Source organism: Bubalus kerabau, chromosome 3 (genome assembly GCF_029407905.1).
Source record: "Bubalus kerabau isolate K-KA32 ecotype Philippines breed swamp buffalo chromosome 3, PCC_UOA_SB_1v2, whole genome shotgun sequence".
NCBI classification, from domain to species: Eukaryota; Metazoa; Chordata; class Mammalia; order Artiodactyla; family Bovidae; genus Bubalus; species Bubalus kerabau.
This window is the reverse complement of record NC_073626.1, coordinates 78375954-78398900: the sequence shown is the minus strand read 5'-3', so window position 1 is coordinate 78398900 and position 22947 is coordinate 78375954. Positions and strand designations below refer to the sequence as shown.

Sequence of the window (22947 nt, the reverse complement as noted above, 5' to 3'; positions counted from 1 at the left end):
CCGTTTCTCGCTAATGCTGCCACCCAGGGTTTTTCTTTGTTCCTCCAAGCTCTCTCTCTAACTCTTCTCTGACGACTATTGCACATGCCTCTGCCTACAATGTGCTCCAACCTGTCAGGACTTTTAGTTGGAATCATCAGAAACTGACTCTGGTCGATTGAGGCCTAAGAGAAATGGAATGTATTGGGTGGCTCCCAGAATTTCCAGGAAGACTGCAATACGAGCTTTGAAGATTAGGGAGAGATAAAGCAGAGCTGGACATACAGAACTTCAGGCAAAATCATACCCAGAACCAGCCTGAAGAGGGCTCTGTTGCCTTTGCAAGGGAATCCTGGAATCACTGCTCTAGAAACTGAATGTTGCTACTACTCTCATTGCCATCAAAAGAAATTCTCAACTCCGCTTCTTGGTCTCACTAGTTTTACTGCCGTGGGCAAATGTCTCTGACCGAGCCTGGGTCACATTCCAAAACCCTAACTGCAAGGAAGGCTAGAAAAGAGAGTAGGTGGGCTTTGGAGAAGCCTGCCCCTTACTGAGACTTGCTTCCTGAGAAGGCATTTAGGAAAGGAATTCAGATGCTAAGTAGCCCAAAAGTTCCACCCTTCCCTTCTTCCCCTGCTTGCCTTTTTAAGACTGACTTCTTTATGATTCAGATCTTTGTTGAACTAACTTCTCAGAGGGGCTTCCCTGGACCACCTTATCTTAAAAGATCTTCAGTCTGTTGTTACCTGCACTGGTTGACTCTTTCCCAGTACTTATCACAGTTGATCATGATTTGTTTGGACTGTACAGTTCATGAGTACCTTGACTGTATGGCTCACATGGTTTCCCAGGGCCCATACTAAGCCTTATACAGATGTTCACAGTAAATAGCTGTTGAATGAATGAATAAATGCACGAATATTTAAGAAGGCAGACAGACTCTATATGCTTAATTTTCTATAGATTCAATGCAGCTTTACACAGAAGGAGTTGCTACACATTGCACCAGGAATTAACTGAATTACCTGATGGGCCTTCCCTGGTGGCTCAGTGGTAAAGAATCCACCCGCCAATGCAGGAGACACAGGTTCGAGCAGAAGGAAATGGCCACCAGCTCCAGTATTCTTGCCTCAAAATCCCATGGACATAGGAGCCTGGCAGGCTATAGTCCACAGGCTTGCAAAAGAGTTGGACATGACTTAGCAACTAAACAATATAGGCACAGTGATAGTCTTATTAATCAGCACGATACTGGGTTCAATTTTACATTTCCATTATTTTTCAATTCAGTGGTAATACTTATCTAATTGGCACGTGATCATGCTATGGATTTTCACTCAACAGTTTCTGCTCATAATTGGCCACTTTTCTTAACTGAAAACATAGAGATTTAACAATACATTTGAAAAGGTATATCTTTCTCTCTGTAACAAATCAGGTATAATCTTGTGTGCTATTAAATGCCAGGGGTTTTTCTTATAGAGAACTTTGTAATTGAGGCCCAGACATGGCATTAATGACTAATGACTTTCTGGCTGTGTTAGGATCTGAGATCATTAAACTTTTCAGGAATGTCTTCCTCACCATTACACTGTTAAGTCCCTTAATGGTGCTTTAATTGGGGCTTTTATTGACTGCAGCAGTTCAGTAAATATATTTTAAATTCATCATCAGCTTTATGGGAACAAGTATAATCACTCAGTCGCCACTTCCAGCAAACTGACTCCCAGCCCTGTGCCTCTGAACTGTGAACATGACTCTGGTCTAGTACTTCTCCACCACAAGAATCTGAGACCCTGACATCTAGAGCCTTACTGATATTTGCATTTTCCAGAATGTTCAACCGGAGAAGGCAATGGCACCCCATTCCAGTACTTTTGCCTGGAAAGTCCTGTGGACAGAGGAGCCTGGTAGGCTGCAGTCCATGGGGTCGCTAGAATCGGACACGACTGAGCGACTTCATTTTGACTTTTCATTTTCACGCATTGGAGAAGGCAATGGCAACCCACTCCAGTGTCCTTGCCTGGAGAATCCCAGGGACGGGGGAGCCTGGTGGGCTGCCGTCTATGGGGTCGCACAAAGTCGGACACGACAGAAGCGACTTAGCAGTAGCAGTAGCAGCAGAATGTTCAACAGAGGCCTGGACACACACTATTATTCCACTGAATGTTGGCTGCATGAGTTAGTGGCTATTTTAAAATCTTTTAAAAATGTATCTGTGTTCTATCTCCACACTTAACATAGTGCTTTTAGACACTGTCTACAGTAACTGCAACTGGCTCCCTGTCTCACCACCCTGGAAAGTTGAGAGCTTAGGCTGAAAGGACTTATTTCTTCAAAATTTGTGCAATATTTTGTGTACAGGTGAATCTACTCAAGGAGAGGTTGCATTTTTCACCAGCCTCTCTGAATTAGAAAAGTTCAAAAATTACTGTTCCAGAGGCTTCTAAATCCCATATTGTTTGTGGAGAAAGATTCTATCTACATGCACATTTCCTCTATTTCTATATTCCTAAAAGGGGGGAGTAATAGTGGTAACAAGGATAATAATAATTAAAAATGTCCATTGGACACTATGTGATAGTCACTTTTCTAAATAAGTTTCATGTATTTTTCTTTTTTCTTGTTTCATCCTGAAGCCCTATAAAAGAAATGTCAGCCAAAGAATAATTTTAAGAAATGAGCACGCACACACGCAGAGATGCATTTTGGCATGGACCTTACTATTCTTTGAGTTAGCTTCAAGTGTGATGATCCATTTACTCTGTATATATATGTATTTCCTGTGATTTTTCTTTAAGTAGAATCCTAAACTGTGTCAAAATCAATGATTTGACACATCTCGATAATCTAGTCTGGTTGAGAAATTGGATGTAATAGATAATTCACTTTTTCAATTAACTGATGGTTTGCCAACTAATGCCTTAAACCACCTGAATCAAAAAATCTCTATGAATAAGTTATAGAAGAGACACTGACTTCTGGATCTTTCCTAGGTGTGGGGCCCTATTTCATTGTTAATAAAGTTGTCCAGACCACCCTCTTGAATGACTCCTTACTACCTCTACCCCAACTCAGATACTGTCGGAGGTACCAGAACTGAGGGTAAACTAGAAAAATTAAATCAAGGTATTTTCCCAACGTGGGGCAAATCCCCACATTTTCCTAATTTCTGTGTTCCCTCCCCCACTAGACTGTTAATCACTACACCTTATAAATGTGCATAATGAAAACCCACTGATTTGAGTTGAGTTCAGAAACTCTTCTCCTGAATACCTTCACCTGTGTTCTATCTCACCCCAATTGAGTCACTGGGTTCCTCTTAAAACTAGTTCACTAAGGTGACTTTGACCAAGTTAGATATGAAGAGCATAGTCAAAGATGGTTTCACAACTTTGAGCAGCCTAGTGCAACAGGTAGTGGCTTCCTTCTTATGGAATCTGTAGATTACATAACCTCACCCACTCTTGACTCTTGTCTTTCTTCATTACTTTTTATAATCACTTTGTTCCACCTGTTTCCTTGAATGCTGGTGTTCTCCAGGCTTCCATATAGAGCTCTCTTCTATTTTTATGTACATTGAATTCAAGGCATTGTTATCCATATCCATCTTCCATATCCATTTTCATTTTTCTATACATATGTGACTTTCAAATCTACATTTCCAGCCCAATTCCTCTCTTGAACTCCAGATCCACGTATACAACTGTCTGCTGTACATCTCCATCTTCTTCTCAAGGGGAAGATGGGGATGTACAGTGGCTTGTCAAGGCAAACCTTTCACAAACTAAGTCACAATTTTTCCTCTTCTCCTATATTCCCTGCTGCTGCTGCTAAGTCGCTTCAGTCGTGTCTGACTCTGTGCAACCCCATAGACGGCAGTCCACCGGGCTCCCTCATCCCTGGAATTCTCCAGGCAAGAACATTGGAGTGGGTTGCCATTTCCTTCTCCAATGCATGAAAGTGAAAAGTGAAAGTGAAGTCGCTCAGTTGTGTCTGACTCTTAGCGACCCCATGGACTGTAGCCCACCAGGCTCCTCCGGATTTTCCAGGCAAGAGTACCGGAGTGGGGTGCCATTACCTTCTCCTCCTACATTCCCTAATAGCATCCAGTTAGCCAAGATACTGCCATCTATCAGCAAAGAGATTGCTTTCTCCTCACCTTACGTTTCCTTGTCCTGAGATCTCTTCCAGAGTACCACTCCTGCCCTCTTCCCATCCCTTCCCTTATTCCTCCCTGTAAGAGGAAGAGAGAATTATCTAATTGGTGAGTTTAAACATTGGGTATAATCAGTTTCCTTCTTCCTCTATTTTCTTGTTTCCTTTGGCATCCGTGTACTTAAAGAAAGCACACTCTCAGTTCTCTGATGTGAGCTTTATAGATGCTGTGCCCCCTTCCCCAAGGAGACCAGGTGCTGTTCAGGGCTGTCAGTGACTGACTAGGTAAGGCTGCCTAGTTCAAAGGTGAATATTAGCATGTTACAGTGTCCTGCAGCTTTACCAATAATAGGGTGATGTTGCGATCTCCATCTGCCTGAATTCATCTCTCTCCCTCTCTCTCTTAAACGATTCTGCATTTAGGTGGAGAAAAAAGGAAGTTAGGCATCTATCTCCATAAAATACAATGCCTTTAAAGACTTCTGGAATCCCCCATTTCCTTTCCTCCTCTATATCCAATAAGTTCAAAATAAAGGTTGAGATGTTGCCCAGCAAGATTCTATTATTATAATTAATTAAAAATATGGTACCAGTTAACTCATTTCCACATTGCAGTTTCTTATATAAGTGACAAAATACACATTGTTCTCATTCCTGGAAAATATTGTCCTTGACTAGTGAAAACACACGCACACGCTCCTTTGTAGGCACTGTTCTAATCTCTGTTGTTTTATGACATGTACCTACCCTGAGATGAAGTCAGTAGTTACAAAGAGCTGAAATCCAAAACTTAGCATGCAAAGATGTCTACCAGGAACAAGTGTTTATTCTATTATTTGAATTAAAACAGCTTTAACAGGTCATCTGATACTCTCCCTATGATACTTTACCCCTCCACCCTGCTTTATCCTTCTCCACCCCTTTTTCTGCTTCAGGAGGCTGAGCTGCCTAGATCACCTCCTGTGCTCTCCGGCTTCTGAGTGGGTTTGGCTAACAGACAGCCCCAGGAAGATTAGAGTGAGAGTCACATCCAGACACATAGTCCCCTAGTGGCTTCCCTGTAAGATACACTTAGCTGCCTGGGTTCCTGGCTAGAAGGTCACTGCTCCTCTCAAGTCAATTCACACCCTAGAACCTTCTCTCCTCTCTGAATTCTGTTGTTCTTCCTCTCATCTTTCAAGCTTCAGGACTGGTGACGGCTCTGCAGCTTTGAGTTCCATGCTGGTTCCTGAGTATCACTCATCGTTCTTCCCTCAGTTCAGTTCAGTTGCTCAGTCGTGTCCGACTCTTTGCAACCCCATGGACTGAAGCACGCCAGGATTTTCTGTCCATCACCAACACCCGGAGCTTGCTCAAACTCATGTCCATTGAGTCGGTGATGCCATCCAACCATCTCATCCTCTGTCATTTCCTTCTCCTGCCTTCAATCTTTCCCAGCATCAGGATCCTTTCTAATGAGTCAGTTCTTTGCATCAGATGGCCAAAGTATTGGAGTTTCGGCTTCAGCATCAGTCCTTCCAATGAATATTCAGGACTGATTTCAATGATTATTCAGGACTGGTTAGGTTCTTCCCTAACCCCTCATATCTGGGGAAGTTATGGTCCCTTTGGTAAATGCATTCTCCTTGAGTTATTCTAATTTGAATGTGTCATCTCTTAGTCTACTGACTATGCTTTTTGTTCAATAAAAGTAAATTAGTACACAAATTTCTACATTTGATTGCTTTTATATTCAAATTTTGTTCATAGAATATCACTTTGCTCCTAAACTCATTAAATGAACCAGATTATAATATTGCTCAGAGTTCTCATGTGTACTATGCCCTGGAATCTTACTGTTTCTATCTTATAAATATTTCTCAACTCTATTCCCAGCTCTCCCATTGTCCTCTTTCATCTCATCATTTCTCACTTATATTACTAACTGATCTCCTGCCTCTGTTCTTGGTTTGCCCACCTGTCCATCTTCAAACAGCTACCAAAGATATGCCTTAAAATTAGAACAGTCACTAAGTCATGTCCAACTCTTTGCAACCCCATGGACTCCAGCACACCAGGCTTTCCTGTCCTTCACCATCTCCCTGAGTTTGCTCAAACTCATGTCCACTGAGTCAATGGACAATTAGTGATTGTTGTTTTCCACCCCTACATTAGAAAGACAACATACTGAATATGTAGTGATATAAGATTTGGTTCTACCACAAGAAACTGGATCAATAGAAGTTCTGGGGGAGAAAGGTTTCTCCTTACCACGTTTGGGATGGGGGTGTACACTCCTTTAGTGGGGCACTCATAATTCCTGTTTCAGTTAATGGAAGTTGCAGGTGTGTATCAAGAGGCACACAAGCCTTGCTGCCGCTATCAGAAAATGATTCCTTTTGTGTTGATCTCCTAGCTGTGTTTTCATTCTACCTTTTAAAACCATTACACCTAACAGAGTTTTGAGTGCATTATAGGTAACTTTAAGAAGCCGTCATTATTGCCTCTCTCTTAACCACATAATAGGGGGTAGAAAAGTGAGAGCACAGTATATACACCACGCTGAGGAGAACAAACTTGCCTGGAATTTTTGAACCTTCAGCCTATTTTCTCTAATGCTCTATGGTGAATTAGTCTTAAGAGCTCCATCATTCACTGGGATATGTACTTCCTGCCAAAGGTTACCAGATTACTAAAGTGTCCTCAGCTCAGAAGGGACTCATAATTCACCATCACCTTATTTTGACACTAAGAGAGAAAATATGTGCATCAAGACAAGTAGAGAAAATAATGGAAAAAAAACCTATATTAAGTTAACAATGCAGCAAACACGCCAAAGGGAAAAATACACACTAGAACAATAATAAGGATAATAGAAAAGTAATGCTGTTAAATTATGAGGAGGAATTTGCTGGTCAGCTCATAAACACTTCCCTGACGGGCAGTTAGTTTCTTAAAGAGCTTCCCTTAGGCATGAGAGGAAATGGGAAAGTTAAGATAGATCTCAAAGTTGGAAGAAAATAGTTAGTTGTGCAATGTTTCTAAAAGACAAGGTCAGATACATTTCCTGAAGGTGAAGTGGAAATATTTAGAAATATTAAAAACTCAAGTGAATTGGAAGGAATCGTTAACATGAAAAAATTGAGCAGTCTCAAAAAAAAAAAAAAAAAAAAGATGAGCCGTCTCAAAGCAGGCTGGATGGTGGAAACATCAGGAACACAACCAAAATGAAATCTTATAGGCTCTCTGAATAACAAGAGGAAAAAAGAAGAGAGATGCAACATTTACGAGAAGATCCCAGGAAATACGTCCTTAGCCTGCTAAAAAGCTCACAGGAATGTACATATTAAATTTCAGTATATTTCATTTTAGCAGAGTTATAATCAAGCAAGTGACCTTTACAGAAAAATAATAAAAGTATGATTATCAGAAAGTTTTGTATATCACTAATGCGGCTCTTTCTTTTTTACATCATTTCATAAACTTTGTATGATGAGGGTGCATACCACAAGGTGATAAACACTGTGGTCGACTACCTGGGGAAGACTGGAGTCCCCTGAATATTTAGTGATACCTGGATCACTGGGTCACACATTTTTAACACTTCCAAATTCCTTCCTCTTCTGATTTGGGCGTTACATCTTTCTGATGGTTTGTAAGTTTAAGTGCAACCGTTTAATATGCTACTCTCTACTTTGCTTCTCTATTGAATATAATCTGGCTACAGTAAAGAGGACCCTACTTAAGGTAGAATTTCTTTTCACATTATATAAATCCATAAAATTCATACAATTTTACAATGTATAATTATACAATGAATTTTTCATATATAAATTTGTGTAATCCTCCCATACCACAATATGGAACATTACCAGCACCCCACAAACCTCACCATTTCCTCTTCAAGGCAATATCCCCATACTCATAGCTGGTATTCTGATTTATATCATAAGATTAGTTTTTCTTGCTTTAAACTTTCATATAAATGAAATCCTGAAAGTATGTTCAATATGTTACTTTTCCAAAATTTTCTATATGTTGCCATATTGAGTTCAAGTGTAACTCTAGATATGAATGTGTTCAACAAATGCAATTTTTATCTATTTTACATTCTCTTACAAACTATTCTAGGAGGTTTTAAAATGCAAGCTCCTCAGCTCTCCCCCTAAAATAAAAAACTCCTTCAGTACTAATGCTTGCCTGATTCCTCCTCAGTCATGCCAATTTAAGAATCAGGAATGGCATGGTGGTTTGAACTAAATAATATCTGGAGTACTGATCTTTTTCTCAGCCATTACAATATTTTTAATCAACACTGATAATGTTTTTTTTTTTAAGTGTTAAAAATGAAATGAAATGAAATAAAAACTTGTGTGGGTTTTTTTGGGAGTTGTTGTCACATGTTACCTTTTTTTTTTTTAATTCAAATGGGCCACAGAACAAAGTCTTCATTTTACCTTAGATATCTAACCCTCTTCTATAGACATTCATTATTACTCACTTCTTATGTATCCTTGCAAAAATAGCACACACATGGATGTTTATTTTTTATAAAAATGGATTAATTCTACACAAATTATTCTGTATTTTGTTGTTGTTCAGATCCTAAGTCACGTCTGACTCTTTGCAGACCCATGGACTGCAGCAAGCCAGGCTTCCCTGTCCTCACCATTTTCTGGAGTTTGCTCAAACTCATGTCCATTGAATTAGTGATACTTTCCAACCATCTCATCCTCTGTTATCCCCTTCTCCTCCTACCCTCAATCTTTCCCAGCATCAGGGTCTTTTCCAATGAGTCAGCTTTTTGCATCAGGTGGCCAAAATATTGGAGCTTCAGCTTCAGCATCACTCCTTCCAATGAATATTCAGGATTGATTTCCTTTAGGATTGACTGGTTTGATCTCCTTGAGGTCCAAAGGACTCTCAAGAGTCTTCTCCAACACTGCAATTCAAAAGCATCAATTCTTCAGCACTCAGCCTTCTTTATGATCCAACTCTCACATCCATACATGACCACTGGAAAAACCATAGCTTTGACTCTACAAACCTTTGTTGGCAAAGTGATCTCTCTGTATTTTAATATGCTGTCTAGGTTGGTCGTAGCTTTTCTTCCAAGGAGCAAGCATCTTTTAATTTTGTGGCTACAGTCACAGTCTCCGGTTTTTTGGAGCCCAAGAATATAAAAAAATCTGCCACTGTTTCCACTTTTCCCCCATCTATTTGTGGTGAAGTGATGAGACCAGATACTGTGATCTTAACTTTTTTGAATTTTGAGTTTCAAGTCAGCTTTTTTACTCTCCTCTTTCACCTTCATCAAGAGGCTCTTTAGTTCCTCTTTGCTTTCTGCCATCTTAGAGTGGTATCATCTGCATATCTGAAGTTGTTGATATTTCTCCTGGCAATCTGAATTCCAGCTTGCATGATGTACTCTGCATATAAGTTAAATAAGAATAAGCAGGATGACAATATATAGCTTCGACGTATTCTTTTCCCAATTTTGAACCAGTTTGTTGTTCTATGTCCAGTTCTAACTGTTGCTTTCTTATGTGTAGATATGTTTCTCTAGAGACAGCTAAGGTGGTCTGGTATTCCTATCTCCTTAAGAATTTTCCACAGTTTGTTGTGATCCACACAGTCAAAGGGTTTAGTATAGTCAATGAAGCAGAAGAAGATGTTTTTCTGGAATTCCCTTGCTTTTTCCATGATCCAACAGATGCTGAGAATTTGGTCTCTGATTCCTCTACATTGTCTAAATCCAGCTTGTACTCAGCTCAAGAACGTGAAATTCTCAGTTTACGTATTGTTGAAGCCTATCTTGAAAGATTTTGAGCATTATCTTGATAGCATGTGAAATGAGTGCAATTGTGCAGTAGTTTGAGCATTCTTTGGCATCGCCTTTCTTTGGGATTGGAATGAAAACTGACCTTTTCCAGGCTGTGGCTATTGCTGAGTTTTCCAAATTTGCTGACATATTGAATGCAGCATTTTAACGGCATCATCTTTTAGGATTTTAAATAGCTCAGCTGGAATTCTATCATCTCCACTAGTTTTGTTCATAGTAATGCTTCCTAAGGCCCACTTGACTTCACACTCCAGGATTTCTGGCTCTAGGTGAGTGAACACATCATCATGGTTATCCAGGTTATTAAGACATTTTTTGTATAGTTCTTCTGTGTATTCTTACCACCTCTTCTTAATATCTTCTGCTTTTGTTAGTCCTTGTTATTTCTGTCCTTTATTGTGCCCCTCTTTGGATGAAATGTTCCCTTGGTATCTCTAATTTTCTTGAAGAGATCTCTAGTCTTTCCCATTCTATTGTTTTCCTTTATTTCTTTGCAATGATCACTGAGGAAGGCTTTCTTATCTCTCCTTGCTATTCTTTGGAACTCGGCATTGAAATGGGTATATCTTTCCTTTGCCTTTGCCTTTAACGTCTCTTCTTTTCTCAGCTATTTGTAGGGGCTCCTCAGACAACCATTTTGCCTTTCTGCATCTCTTTTTCTTTGGGATGGTTTTGATCACCACCTCCTGAACAACATCACACACCCCTGTCCATAGTTCTTTAGGCACTCTGTCTACCAGATCTAATCCCTTGAATCCATTTATCACCTCCACTGTATAATCATCAGAGATTTGATTTAGGTCATACCTGAATGGCCTAGTGCTTTTCCCCACTTTCTTCAATGTAAGTCCAAATTTTGCAATAAGGAGCTCATGATCTGAGCCACAGTCAGCTCCAGGTCTTGTTTTTGCTGACGTATAGAGCTGCTCCATCTTCGGCTGCAAAGAATATAATCAATCTGATTTTGGTATTGACCAACTGGTGATGTCCTTGTGTAGAGACATCTCTTGTGTTGTTGGAAGAGGTTGTTGCTAGTGCATTCTCTTGGCAAAACTCTGTTAGCCTTTGCCTTGCTTCATTTTGTACTCGAAGGCCAAACTTGACTGTTATTCCACGGACCTCTTGACATCCTATTTTTGTATTCCAATCCCCTATGATGAAAAGGACATCTCTTTTTTGGTGTTAGTTCTAGAAGTTCTTGTACGTCTTCATGGAACCATTCAACTTAAGCTTTTTTGGCATTAGTGTTTGGGGCATAGACTTGGATTACTCTGATGTTGAATGATTTGCCTTGGAAACGAACCAAGATCATTTTGTTATTTTTGAGATTGTACCCAAGCACTGCATTTCAGACTCTTTTGTTGACTATGAGGGCTACTCCATTTCTTCTAAGGGATTCTTGCCCACAGTAGTAGATATAATTGTCATCTGAATTAAATTCACCCATTCCTGTCCATTTTAGTTCACTGATTCCTAAAATGTCAGTGTTCACTCTTGCCCTCTCTTGCTTGGCCACGTTCAATTTACCTTGATTCATGGACCTAACATTTCAGGTTCTTAAGCAATATTGTTCTTACAGTATTGGACTTTACTATCACCACCAGATACATCCACAACTGGGTGTGATTTCTGTTTTGGTTCAATCTCTTCATTCTTTTTAGAGCTATTTCTCTACTCTTCCCCAGTAACATATTGGATACCTACCAACCTAAGGGAATCATCTTCTGGTATCATATCTTTTTGCCTTTTCATACAGTTCATGGGGTTCTCAAAGCAAGAATACTGAAGTGGTTTGCCTTTTCCTTCACCAAGAGACCACGTTTTGTCAGAACTCTCCACCATGACCTGCACATCTTGGGTGGCCCTGCACAGCATGGCTCATAACTTCATTGAGTTACACAAGTCAGTGATCCACGTGATCATTTTGGTTAGCTTTCTGTGATTGTGGTTTTCATTCTGGACAGTCTGTACCTTACTTTATTTTTAGATTTTATTTTTTTATTTTTTAAATTAATTTAGTAATTTTAATTGAAGGCTAATTACTTTACAATATTGTGGTGGCTTTTGCCATACATTGACATGAATCAGCCATGGGTTGTACCTTACTTTTTTCAATTGTAAATTATAATGAAGGTCATTTGCCATTAGCATATAGAGAACTACCACACTAATCTCAAAAAGTTTTATGGTACTGCATTCTAAGGCTATATATACCTTTACTTAATCAGATTTTAGAATTTGAAAAACAGATATGTATCCCTGTTTGGCCAGTGATTCTTTAATCACATTGAGATAGAAATTTCAGGACACTAGGAGATAGAAACTAATTAAAGGGTTTCACACAGTCTCTATTCCCTATTAAGTGGATGGAAATTACAAACTATATCTAGGTATTTCCCACACCTCTTTCAGCTCAGTGCCTGAAAGCTAGAGTCATCAATTCCTCCAGCTGACATAGTTCCCTGGGTGAGTAGGGCCAAATAACAGCTGAGGGGTTTCCCGTGGTCTTAAGAGAGACCAGACTCCATGAAATAATCTTGGTTACTCTTCCAATGAAAGGAGGAGATATTCTGACCTTTTAAAAAAAAGAAGTAATTTCAAGGCTGTAAGTTTTTCCCCTTAGGGAACAAGGCAAGTGTGCTCTCTCTCATCACTTTATTCAACATTGTACCAGAAATTCTAGCCAATGAAATTAGGCAAGAAAAATAAATAAACTATGTGTAAATTGGAAAGAAGTAAACCTATCTCTATTCACAGGTGACATAACCTCATAGTGAACAGAAAATCCTAAAGAATCTACAAAAAAAAGTTGTTAGAGCAAATAAATGAATCCAGCAAAGTTTTAGGATGCAAGATAAGCACACAAAGCTCAGCTGTATTTTATACTCTAGCAAAGAACAACCCAAAAAGTAAATTACAAATTCAATATATTTACAAGAGCATGAAAAAGAATTCAATACTTAAATAAAATTTAACCAAGCAGGCCAAAACCTGTATATTAAAAACCAGAACCAATGAAACCAAAAAAAAGAAAAATTTATTGAAAGAAATTAAAGAAGGACTAAGATATTCCATGGTCACAGAAGACTTTGAAAGGTCACAGACTGGAAGATACTAAGACAGCAGTACTCTCTGGAGAGTTCTTATTATAAATGAGTGTTGAATTTTGTCAGAAGTTTTTTCTGCATCTACTGTGATGATCATATGGTTTTCATTCTTCAGTTTGTTGATGTGGTGTATTACACTGATTGATTCATGGATATTGAAAAATCTTTTCATCCTTGGGATAAATTCTGCTTGATTGTGGTATATGACCCTTTTAGTATATTGTTGGATTCTACTTGCTAGTATTTTGTTGAGAATGTTTACGTCCATGTTTGTCAGTGATATTGGCCTGTAAATTTCTTTCTTTTTGTGTGTGTGTGATATCTTTGTATGGTTTTGGTATCAGGGTGACAGTGGCTTCATAGAGTGAGTTTGGGAGTGTTCCTTCCTCTTGATTTTTTGGGAAAAGTTTCAGAAGGTTAGGTGTTAACTCTCCACTAAATGTTTGAGAGAATTAACCTATGAAGCCATCTGGTCTTAGATTTTTGTTTGTTGGAAGTTTTAAAATTATAGTTTCAATTTCAGTATTTGTGATTGGTCTGTTCGTAGTTTCTATTTCTTCCTGATTTATTCTTGGAAGAATGGACCTTTCTAATAATCTGTCCATTTCTTCTAGGTTGTCCATTTTATTGGCATACAGTTGCTTGTAACAGTCTCTTGCGATCCGTTGAATTTCTGTGGTATCCAGTTAACTTCTCCTTTTTTGTTTCTAGTTGTATTGTTTTGAGCCACCTCCCTTTTTCTTAAATGAGTTTGGTTAAAGGTTTTAAAAAGAAAGAATGGCAGTAGTACTCCCTAAAGCAATATACAGATTCAATACAATCGGTCCCCAAAATCCGTTCAGCCTTTTTTTTTTTTTCAGGAATAAAGAGAACCATCCTAAAATTCATATGGAACTTCAAGGGACTCCAAATAGCTAAAACAATCTCAAAAAAGAATAGCATTGGAGGTCTCACACTTTCTGATTGCAAAATATACTACCAAGCCACAGTAACAGAATAGTTCCATGACTCCAGAAGTTTCCTTTTGACTCCTTGACAGTTACTCTCTCCAGCCCAACTCGGGCAACCAACCCGTGGGTTGCTTTTTGTCATTGTTTAGGATTCTGCCTTGTCTGCTGCTGCTGCTAAGTCGCTTCAGTTGTGACGGACTCTGTGCAATCCCATAGACGGCAGCCCACTAGGCTCCCCCGTCCCTGGGATTCTCCAGGCAAGAACACTGGAGTGGGTTGCCATTTCCTTCTCCAATGCATGAAAGTGAAAAGTGAAAGTGAAGTCGCTCAGTCATGTCTGACTCTTTGTGACCCCATGGAGTGCAGCCTACCAGGCTCCTCCATCCATGGGATTTTCCAGGCAAGAGTACTGGAGTGGGTTGCTATTTCCTTTTCCATCTGCCTTGTCTCAGTCAGTTCAGTCGTTCAGTCATGTCCGACTCTTTGCGACTCCATGAATCGCAGCATGCCAGGCCTCCCTGTCCATCACCAACTCCCGGAGTTCACTCAGACTCACGTCCATCGAGTCAATGATGCCATCCAGCCATCTCATCCTCTGTTGTCCCCTTCTCCTCCTGCCCCCAATCCCTCCCAGCATCAGAGTCTTTTCCAATGAGTCAACTCTTCACATGAGGTGGCCAAAGTACTGGAGTTTCAGCTTTAGCATCATTCCTTCCAAAGAAATTCCCAGGGCTGATCTCCTTCAGAATGGACTGCTTGGATCTCCTCGCAGTCCAAGGGACTCTCAAGAGTCTTCTCCAACACCACAGTTCAAAAGCATCAATTCTTCGGCACTCAGCCTTCTTCACAGTCCAACTCTCACATCCATACATGACCACAGGAAAAACCATAGCCTTGACTAGACGAATCTTTGTTGGCAAAGTAATGTCTCTGCTTTTGAATATGCTATCTAGGTTGGTCATAACTTTCCTTCCAAGGAGTAAGCGTCTTTTAATTTCATGGCCGCAGTCACCATCTGCAGTCATTTTGGAGCCCCCCAAAATAAAGTCTGACACTGTTTCCACTGTTTCTCCATCTATTTCCCATGAAGTGATGGGACCGGATGCCATGATCTTCGTTTTCTGAATGTTGAGCTTTAAGCCAACTTTTTCACTCTCCACTTTCACTTTCATCAAGAGGCTTTTTAGTTCTTCTTCACTTTCTGCCATAAGGGTGGTGTTATCTGCATATCTGAGGTTATTGATATTTCTCTCGACAATCTTGATTCCAGCTTGTGTTTCTTCCAGTCCAGCGTTTTTCATGATGTACTCTGCATATAAGTTAAATAAGCAGGGTGACAATATACAGCCTTGTCGTACTCCTTTTCCTATTTGGAACCAGTCTGTTGTTCCATGTCCAGTTCTAACTGTTGCTTCCTGACCTGCATATAGGTTTCTCAAGAGGCAGGTCAGGTAGACTGGTATTCCCATCTCTTTCAGAATTTTCCACAGTTTATTGTGATCCACACAGTCAAAGGCTTTGGCATAGTCAATAAGTCTATGACTATTTGACTTATTTGACAAGTCTGCCTTGTCTAGGGTTTCACAAATATGACCTCAGTACATAGCCATTTACGTCTGGCTTCTTTCACTCAGCGTGATGTTTTCAAGATTCATTCATGCCATTACGTATATGAGTAGTTCATTCCTCTTGGTTAATGAATAGTATTCTACAGTATGACTATATTACAGTTTTATCCATTCATCAGTTAATGGAAATTTTTGTTATTTCCAGGATCGATTTTTTTTTTCTTTTTTACAGTTACATTCAGCTGTATCAAATTGTGGATTTCTTTTCATTTATCTTGTTTGCAACTAACCAGAATTCTTGAATCTGTGAACTGGTGATTTTCACTAGTTATGGAAAACTGTATTTTCATCTGAAATTGCCTCTACTCTACTCTCTCTCCCCTTCTCATCTAAAATTTCATGAGATGTTTGTTAGACCTACTCCTCCTATCCTCCACGTTTCTAAATCTTTCTTATTATTTTTTTGTCTCTCCATATTGCATCCTGAATAGTTCCTTCAGGTACTACCTTCTAGTGCACAAATTTTCTCTTTTTGACCCGTTCCTAATATTTCTAGGTCCCTGGCTGGAAAAGAGTACATCATATTCGTATTGATTCATTGATTGCAACAGTAATCATTTTATTTGCAGGCTCAAATAGACATTCCATGTGTACAGGAAAAAATTTAAGAGGAAATATAGCAATCAGAGGTTTTACTGTTAATTTTCATAACTGCAATAATCCAGCTAATCAAGTTTACAACCATGAACGCTGGTGAAAACTGAGTAAAGATTTACAAATCTTCATATAATTAAAGACAATTTCTCACATTTTTTGACAGTGAGGTTACACTACATTTTCAAAATTTAGATTTTGTATTATAGATTTTGCTTAAACCTCTATAAGGTATTTTTTAATACCGGTATAAATATTTTAGAAATGTTCACCAAAGGTGCAGTGTAATACCTAAGTTCACCACTTTTTAAAATTAGGCCAATGTGGAATCAAATATCTTAAGATAGAACACATACAACATTGTGAGAATTGACCAACCAAGGAGACTACATTAAACAGAACAGCTGGAAGCTTGTCTCTGGAATCTTGAAGACAGGCCTCAAAGAGGGAACGCGAAAGACTAGGAAACACTACACGTCCCAGCGTGCTTTGCGACTACCGTTGACTACTACCCCCAGAGTGCATTGCTCGCCGAATGCCGATTTCCCTTACAGCTGGGGCTTGTAGTTCTCTTTGGAGCCCATCCGTCGAGGGTGGCGTTTTCTTAGCCAGCCCCAGGCTATTAGGCTTAGTCTTCCAGTTTCTGCAAAGGGGAAACGCTTCGGGTCCTTGCGTGGAGTCTTTGTCTCATCTCTTGGCTACTGCTTTACCCAGGTAAGTGGTAAAGAGGCTACTCCTCCCCGCAGCTGGGGCCTTGCCTTGCTTTCTGGGAGCGCCTTGGCTGGGGCGAAGCCGTTTGTCTCTAAGCTCTCGCCGTAGCAGCCGCCGCCCATCCCTCTTTGTGTGCTGAGGGAAGCCGCGGAGCTAGTGGTGGCGGCTGTTGCTGTTGCGGGCGAAGGAGAGGGACGTTACCGGGAAGTTGCTGGCAGGCGGACTCTTCCCCATCCCGCCACCCAACAGGTGGGTGGACGGCCCTTCCGTCTCCTTCTGTCTGCTGTGTCTCGGCCCTAAGGGCGGCTTGGCCTGCTGACAGTGCCGCCCAGCCCAGCCCGGCCCTGGGAAGGAGAGGCGGGTGAGTCAGGAAGGCCGGGGCCTCGACGAACCCACTCAGTTCTCTCTGGACCCTTCGGAGGGGCCCCGAGAAGCCTTGAGGCTCGTTCGAGGCCACCTCCCTAAGACGCCCTAGGTGAACCGCGCCCTCTTGGTCCATACCCAGGGGAGAAGTGACTCCTTTTCGCCTTGTTCAACCGGTGTGTGTTAGAAAGTACCCAGACGCGGAGATTGTAGCACAAAATTCCTGAGACTTTCTCTTTCTTGGAGTTTTAAGAGAGTGAATGTGTCAGGCCTGGAGAAAGTGAATGCTCCGGCTTCTCGCAGGTTGAGCGGTTCTGTCACCTGTACGCAATTATTCAATCAGACTTTGTTGTTGGGCTTTGACTCAAAGTGTGTTAGAGTCGCTCAGTCATGTCCGACTCTTTGCGACCCCAACATACTTAAAGTGTGTGTGTGTGTGTGTTGTGTGTTGTAGAGCCCGCCCGGCTTCTCTGCCCATGGGATTCTCCAGGTAAAAATACTGGAGTGGGTTGCCATTTCCTTTTCCAAAGGGATAGAATCCTGGTCTGCATTGCAGGCAGATTTGTTACCGCCTGAGCAACCAGGGAAGCTCTACCTTTAAGTACAATTGATAGTTATTGATGGTATATTTGTGTTTTGCTTCTCCATAGTATTACTATTGCATGGTAATTTTAGAATTTATAGGAATTTTCTGTCTGACTGCCTGTTTTATCAGATTTCTAGGAGTGAATGCAAAACTGGTAGCAGATTTGCTGTGTCTTAGAGCTTGGCTTTTAATGGCAATCCACGTGCTCTGTTTTAAGAGCCAGAGACTTTGTGTTAAATTTGAGCCTGTGAACATTAAAGAGTTTACTGAGTGCTAATTACTATGCTCAACTGTGAATATTTCCTATATACATCTGTTTATAATGATTTTCAGGTCTCAGCAGTATATATGCTTCTTTTATTTTAAAAGTAGAGTGTACATGTTCTCGTTTGATGACCTTGAACTACATGGCCTTTCAAGACAATTCTCTTCTTGAAAGACAGAGTTTTAAAAGAGTGCTCCTTTTACCAATTTAATGATGATTGTAAATGATTGTATGCTTCTTAAGGTTGCAAACATGTCTGACAAAAGTGAATTAAAGGCAGAGTTGGAACGTAAGAAGCAGCGGTTGGCTCAAATCAGAGAGGAAAAGAAGAGGAAAGAAGAAGAAAGAAAGAAAAAGGAAGTATGTTTGATTTTTTTTTAAGATAATATAAAATAATTGGATTTTAAGTGCTTATACCTTTAATACTTTCAGAATAGTTAAAATTCCAGTAGTTGTAACTGCACATATAGCACTCTAGGTGAAAAGCTCAATATACATATTTAGTCTTCTAGGAATATGTTTACTATATAAAGTAAGGGGCATCTGCCCTGTAATTACTGTTAAAACATGATATACATCATAGCTTAGTTTGGACTTTGAGCTTATCTGAATATTTTACCAGTCAGAACTGCTAGTTGTCAGAATAAATAATGGCAAAGAGAAATATAGACTAGATTATGAATTGATTAAGGGATTACTTAATTGATTGTCTCTCCTTTATCATGAGTTGGTCATTGAAATATTTTTACCAGGTAGTGGGTTGGATACTATCATGAAGGTGGGCTAGATACTTAGATCTGACTTTTGGCATCACGATTTTATTATGTATGGCAAATATCCATTGACCCTGAGCTAGAAATATTTTACTTGCTCCTGTCTTGAAATGCACATTGTCCCTATGAAACCTGTGTAGACAGATTTGTATATTTTTATCTTCAGTGTCTTAAATGGCCAGTGTTAAGATAGTTTGTTCCTAATGTGACATTAGTATGAAGTTTTTCTATGTGATAGCCTGAACCAGGGGCCCCCAACCTCCAGGATCTAATGCCTGGTGATCTGAGGTGGAGCTGATGTAATAATAATAGAAATAAATGAATGTAATGCACTTGAATCATCCTGAAACCATTCTCCATGCCCTGTCCATGGAAAAATTGTCTTCCGTGAAACTTGTCCCTGGTGCCAAAAAGGTTGGGGACCACTGGCCTAAATAATAGCCAAGACTTCTTGGAATCTCTTAGGGAAAAAGAAAAACCAAAGGTACAATTTATGTGCAGCATTGCTATGATGCTGTAAAGGCCTACAATTGAAGAATTTTCTAGTTTATTCTGAACCTTTTTGTGATCCGTTACTGTAAGAGTGTTGGACCTTTCGGTTAGCTATTTGATTAAAAACTAACTGACAGAAGCATGAGTAAGACTGGCAGAACCATTCCAAACCAGTACCTGTAGTCTTGAACCCTTCAGAACTGAACAAATTTGGTATTTGTTTTCTAAACATGGCCATAAGTGGCCGTACAGAATATCTATTACATGACTTATATCTAATTTAAAGTTTATCAAACACTACAAGAGACATTAAATCAGTGCTATTAAACAGTAAGTCTAATTGTTATATATCGATACAGTGTTTACTTGATAATATAGTTTCTTTGGCTATTTTAATGAAATTTTCTGATGACTCTTTTAAGTTAAAATGGTATGATAGAATATTACGAATAAAAAAAGTTCACTGCCGATAATTGTGTGAGTAATGGTTGTCTTAGCTGAAATAGACTTTTGAGGTGTATACATAAGACTTTTCCCTTTAAGGCTTAAATTTCCCTTAAGATGTTGAGAGTATTGATCTGAAGAGTATTGAGGGTTATAACTGGAAGATTTTGCTGAAACTATAAATGGCTAAAATAAAAGTTGGTAAAAATTTCAATAACAAAAAATGTTTTGTGCTATGCAAGAGTACATTTTAATTTTACCAAACCATGAAAATAAGACCAATAGTTGATAAAAATAAAAATAAAACCTTTCTCTAGATGAATTTTTGACAAACATCCTCTACATAAAGTTGCATAAATACAATGAAGACTGCATATAGAAATTTGAGGCACTTGTATTTTTTCAACAAATCAAATTGTTCATTTACTTAAAATTTGTTATGTCTTAAATGATAGTCTTTATTTTTTTTTCATAGCATTGTGGTATTTGTGAGATTTCCACAATTCTTGACCATGGATAGCAATTTCATATTATAAATTAAATAGAAATTGACTGTACTTTTGAACATATCTGTTCAGAATGTTTTTGTGAGAACTTCTTTTACATATAAAAATGAATCAATTTAATACATATCATTTGGAGATTTTTACTAAAACTCGGAGAATGATTTTCATTTAGTGACTATAATGTGTATTCAAAACTAAGCCCACCTCCAGATGTATACAGTGTTAGCACATTATTTAAAACATATGTATTTTTGCGAATAGAAATGTTTCATACCATATGTAAATTTAAGTTTTAACTTAAAAAATTTAGACTGATCAGAAGAAGGAAGCAGTTGCTCCTGTGCAAGAAGAATCAGATCTTGAAAAAAAAAGAAGAGAAGCTGAAGCATTGCTTCAAAGCATGGGTCTAACTGCAGAATCCCCCATTGGTAAGGATAAGATTATATCTGTTAATAAAAGAGAGGCATAGATCTTACTCAGCTCAGATATTCATGAGATGAGTGAGTTGATTTAGTGTATTTTGTATATCTTTCTTATTTGTGCCTCAAAAAAAGCATTAATCTTATAATTTGTTTGGAATTGACTTTTTTCAGATGTGTTAATACTTAGTTATTTTGTTTGTTCAGAAGAGCTGAGAGACTATATTTATTAACATAAGCCAATTGACTTTTCTTGTTAAATCAGTAACTTATTTCAACAGACATTTGAACTAGTTTTCTGTGCCGTACTGTGTTAAGCTCAGAGATGATTGTGATTCCTGATCTTCTTAACTCTATAATCCTTTCTATAAGTTAAAGAGAGGTATAGTGAATCAAAGTTCTAAAAGTATACTGATGTTCAAAGGTATGGGAGTGGAAGGAGAAGCCTATAACCTTCTGCTGTCAGTGCCAATAAGGGAAACACTATTGGTAGCTGATTTTGGCAGCAGTTTGACTTAATCTTGTTCTTTTTCTGGACTCTTCATTTTTATAACAGTACTAGACCAAAAAGCTGAAATAGTAAAAGTACTGAGGACAATCTTGTTACATATAGACATTAAATGCTTACTTAAAATAATTCTGAACTGGGTGCTGTTACATAGTATTTTAGTTTGATGTGGCTCTTGTTATTTAGGGACCTAAAATTTCAGGGTTAGTTTGTGGGCTAATTCCATCTAGTCCAGAGGACAAATAACAGAGGTAGTACCTGCTGTATGCCTGTTGTTGTGAATGGTAACATAACAGTCTTTAAGTATTATACCTGTCTTATTAGAGTCACTATTTCTAAAAAGTTTTAAGGTGAAAAAAGCTGGTTACTTTCATGGTTTGGGTTCATTGTTATTTCTTTCAGCTTATTGTGCTGTGCTTAGTCACTCAGTTGTATCCAACTCTTTGCGACCTCATAGACTGTAACCCATCAGGCTCCTCTGTCCATGGAGATTCTCCAGGCAAGAATCCTAGAGTGGGTTGCCGTGCCTTCCTCCAGGGAAATCTTCCCAACCCAGGGATCAAACCCAGGGCTCTCACATTGCAGGCCGATTCTTTATCATCTGAGCCACCAGGGAAGCCTGTGAATATTGGAGTGGGTAGCCTATCCCGTCTCCAAGGGATCTTCCTGACTTAGGAATCAAACTGGAGTCTCCTGTATTGCAGGCGGTTTCTTTACCAGCTGAGCTACCAGGGAAGCCCTTTCAGCTTATTTGTCTTTTATTGATAAAATTTGAAGGTTGAAATACTTTAATTTTTATGTCTTTTATTTAATAAACATGTTGCATATTGCAATTTTAAAAGTAAATGAATTGAAACACTTTTATCTTGTTTAAGAAAAAAATACCTTAGAACCTAAACCAAGTTGCTTGTTTGCTGTATAGGCTTTAAGTGATCATTTTTTTCTGAGCCTTTGGCTTTGGTTTTCTCCCGTAGGATTTTTTTTTTCTTTTCTATTCTCTTTAGGACTTCAGTTTCACTAAATTCACTTGCTCATATTTCTCAGTTTATGGCCCACCTCCATCATCTATTCTTGAATGTTCTTTAGTTGTGTGTGTGTTTCTCCTTCATTACCCATCTCCAATTCCATTCTCCTTCACAGTCTTGCATTAAGTACTGATTCTTGGGTTTTTAACATACATCCTTTTGATCAGTCTGGCACGTGTTGACATTTTTCAAGTTTTTGTATATCTACGTGTGGATATGTTTTATGTGCATTAGTGGTATTGTGCTGTGTTTCACTTTGTGTTTTTTTTTTTCCTTTTTTTCGAAGCAGGTTTGTATTTGAGATTTACCCATGTTGTTAACATACACATCTAGTTATTTATTTCTGACTGATACATAATATTCTATCATGTATTATATTTTACTTATCTGTTCCCTAGTGATTTCTTCTCTCTTTGCTTTGCTTTCACAAGTAACACTGCAAAGAATATATTCTTTTCCCTTGAAAGGACTGTGGAAGAGTTTCTCTGGAATGTATGCTGAAGAATTGGCTTGGTATGTTATTGTAGACTTACATTTTTTAGGTCCTACCTACCACTCTGAAGAATAACTAACTTTATCCTTCTGCTACCAGTGTGTGAGAAAGTAACTGTTTCA

At 38.9% G+C, this 22947-nt stretch overlaps 1 protein-coding gene across 7 annotated transcripts in view; it reads left to right on the top strand.

Moving 5' to 3' along the window:
• The first annotated feature begins 16702 nt into the window (after nucleotides 1–16702).
• Nucleotides 16703–22947, top strand: part of DYNC1I2 (dynein cytoplasmic 1 intermediate chain 2) — a 54093-nt gene continuing 47848 nt past the window's right edge. The window contains exons 1-3 of one of the 7 annotated variants that reach the window (XM_055572239.1): nucleotides 16703–16954; nucleotides 18409–18525; nucleotides 20691–20808. In XM_055572239.1, coding sequence (XP_055428214.1) covers nucleotides 18418–18525; nucleotides 20691–20808 — 226 coding nt within the window. In that variant the 5' untranslated portion in view covers nucleotides 16703–16954; nucleotides 18409–18417. Of the gene's footprint in view, nucleotides 16955–17025; nucleotides 17313–17669; nucleotides 17805–18408; nucleotides 18526–20690; nucleotides 20809–22947 lie in introns of those variants that run through there. The other 6 variants (XM_055572241.1, XM_055572234.1, XM_055572240.1 and 3 more) reach the window with 6 other exon arrangements.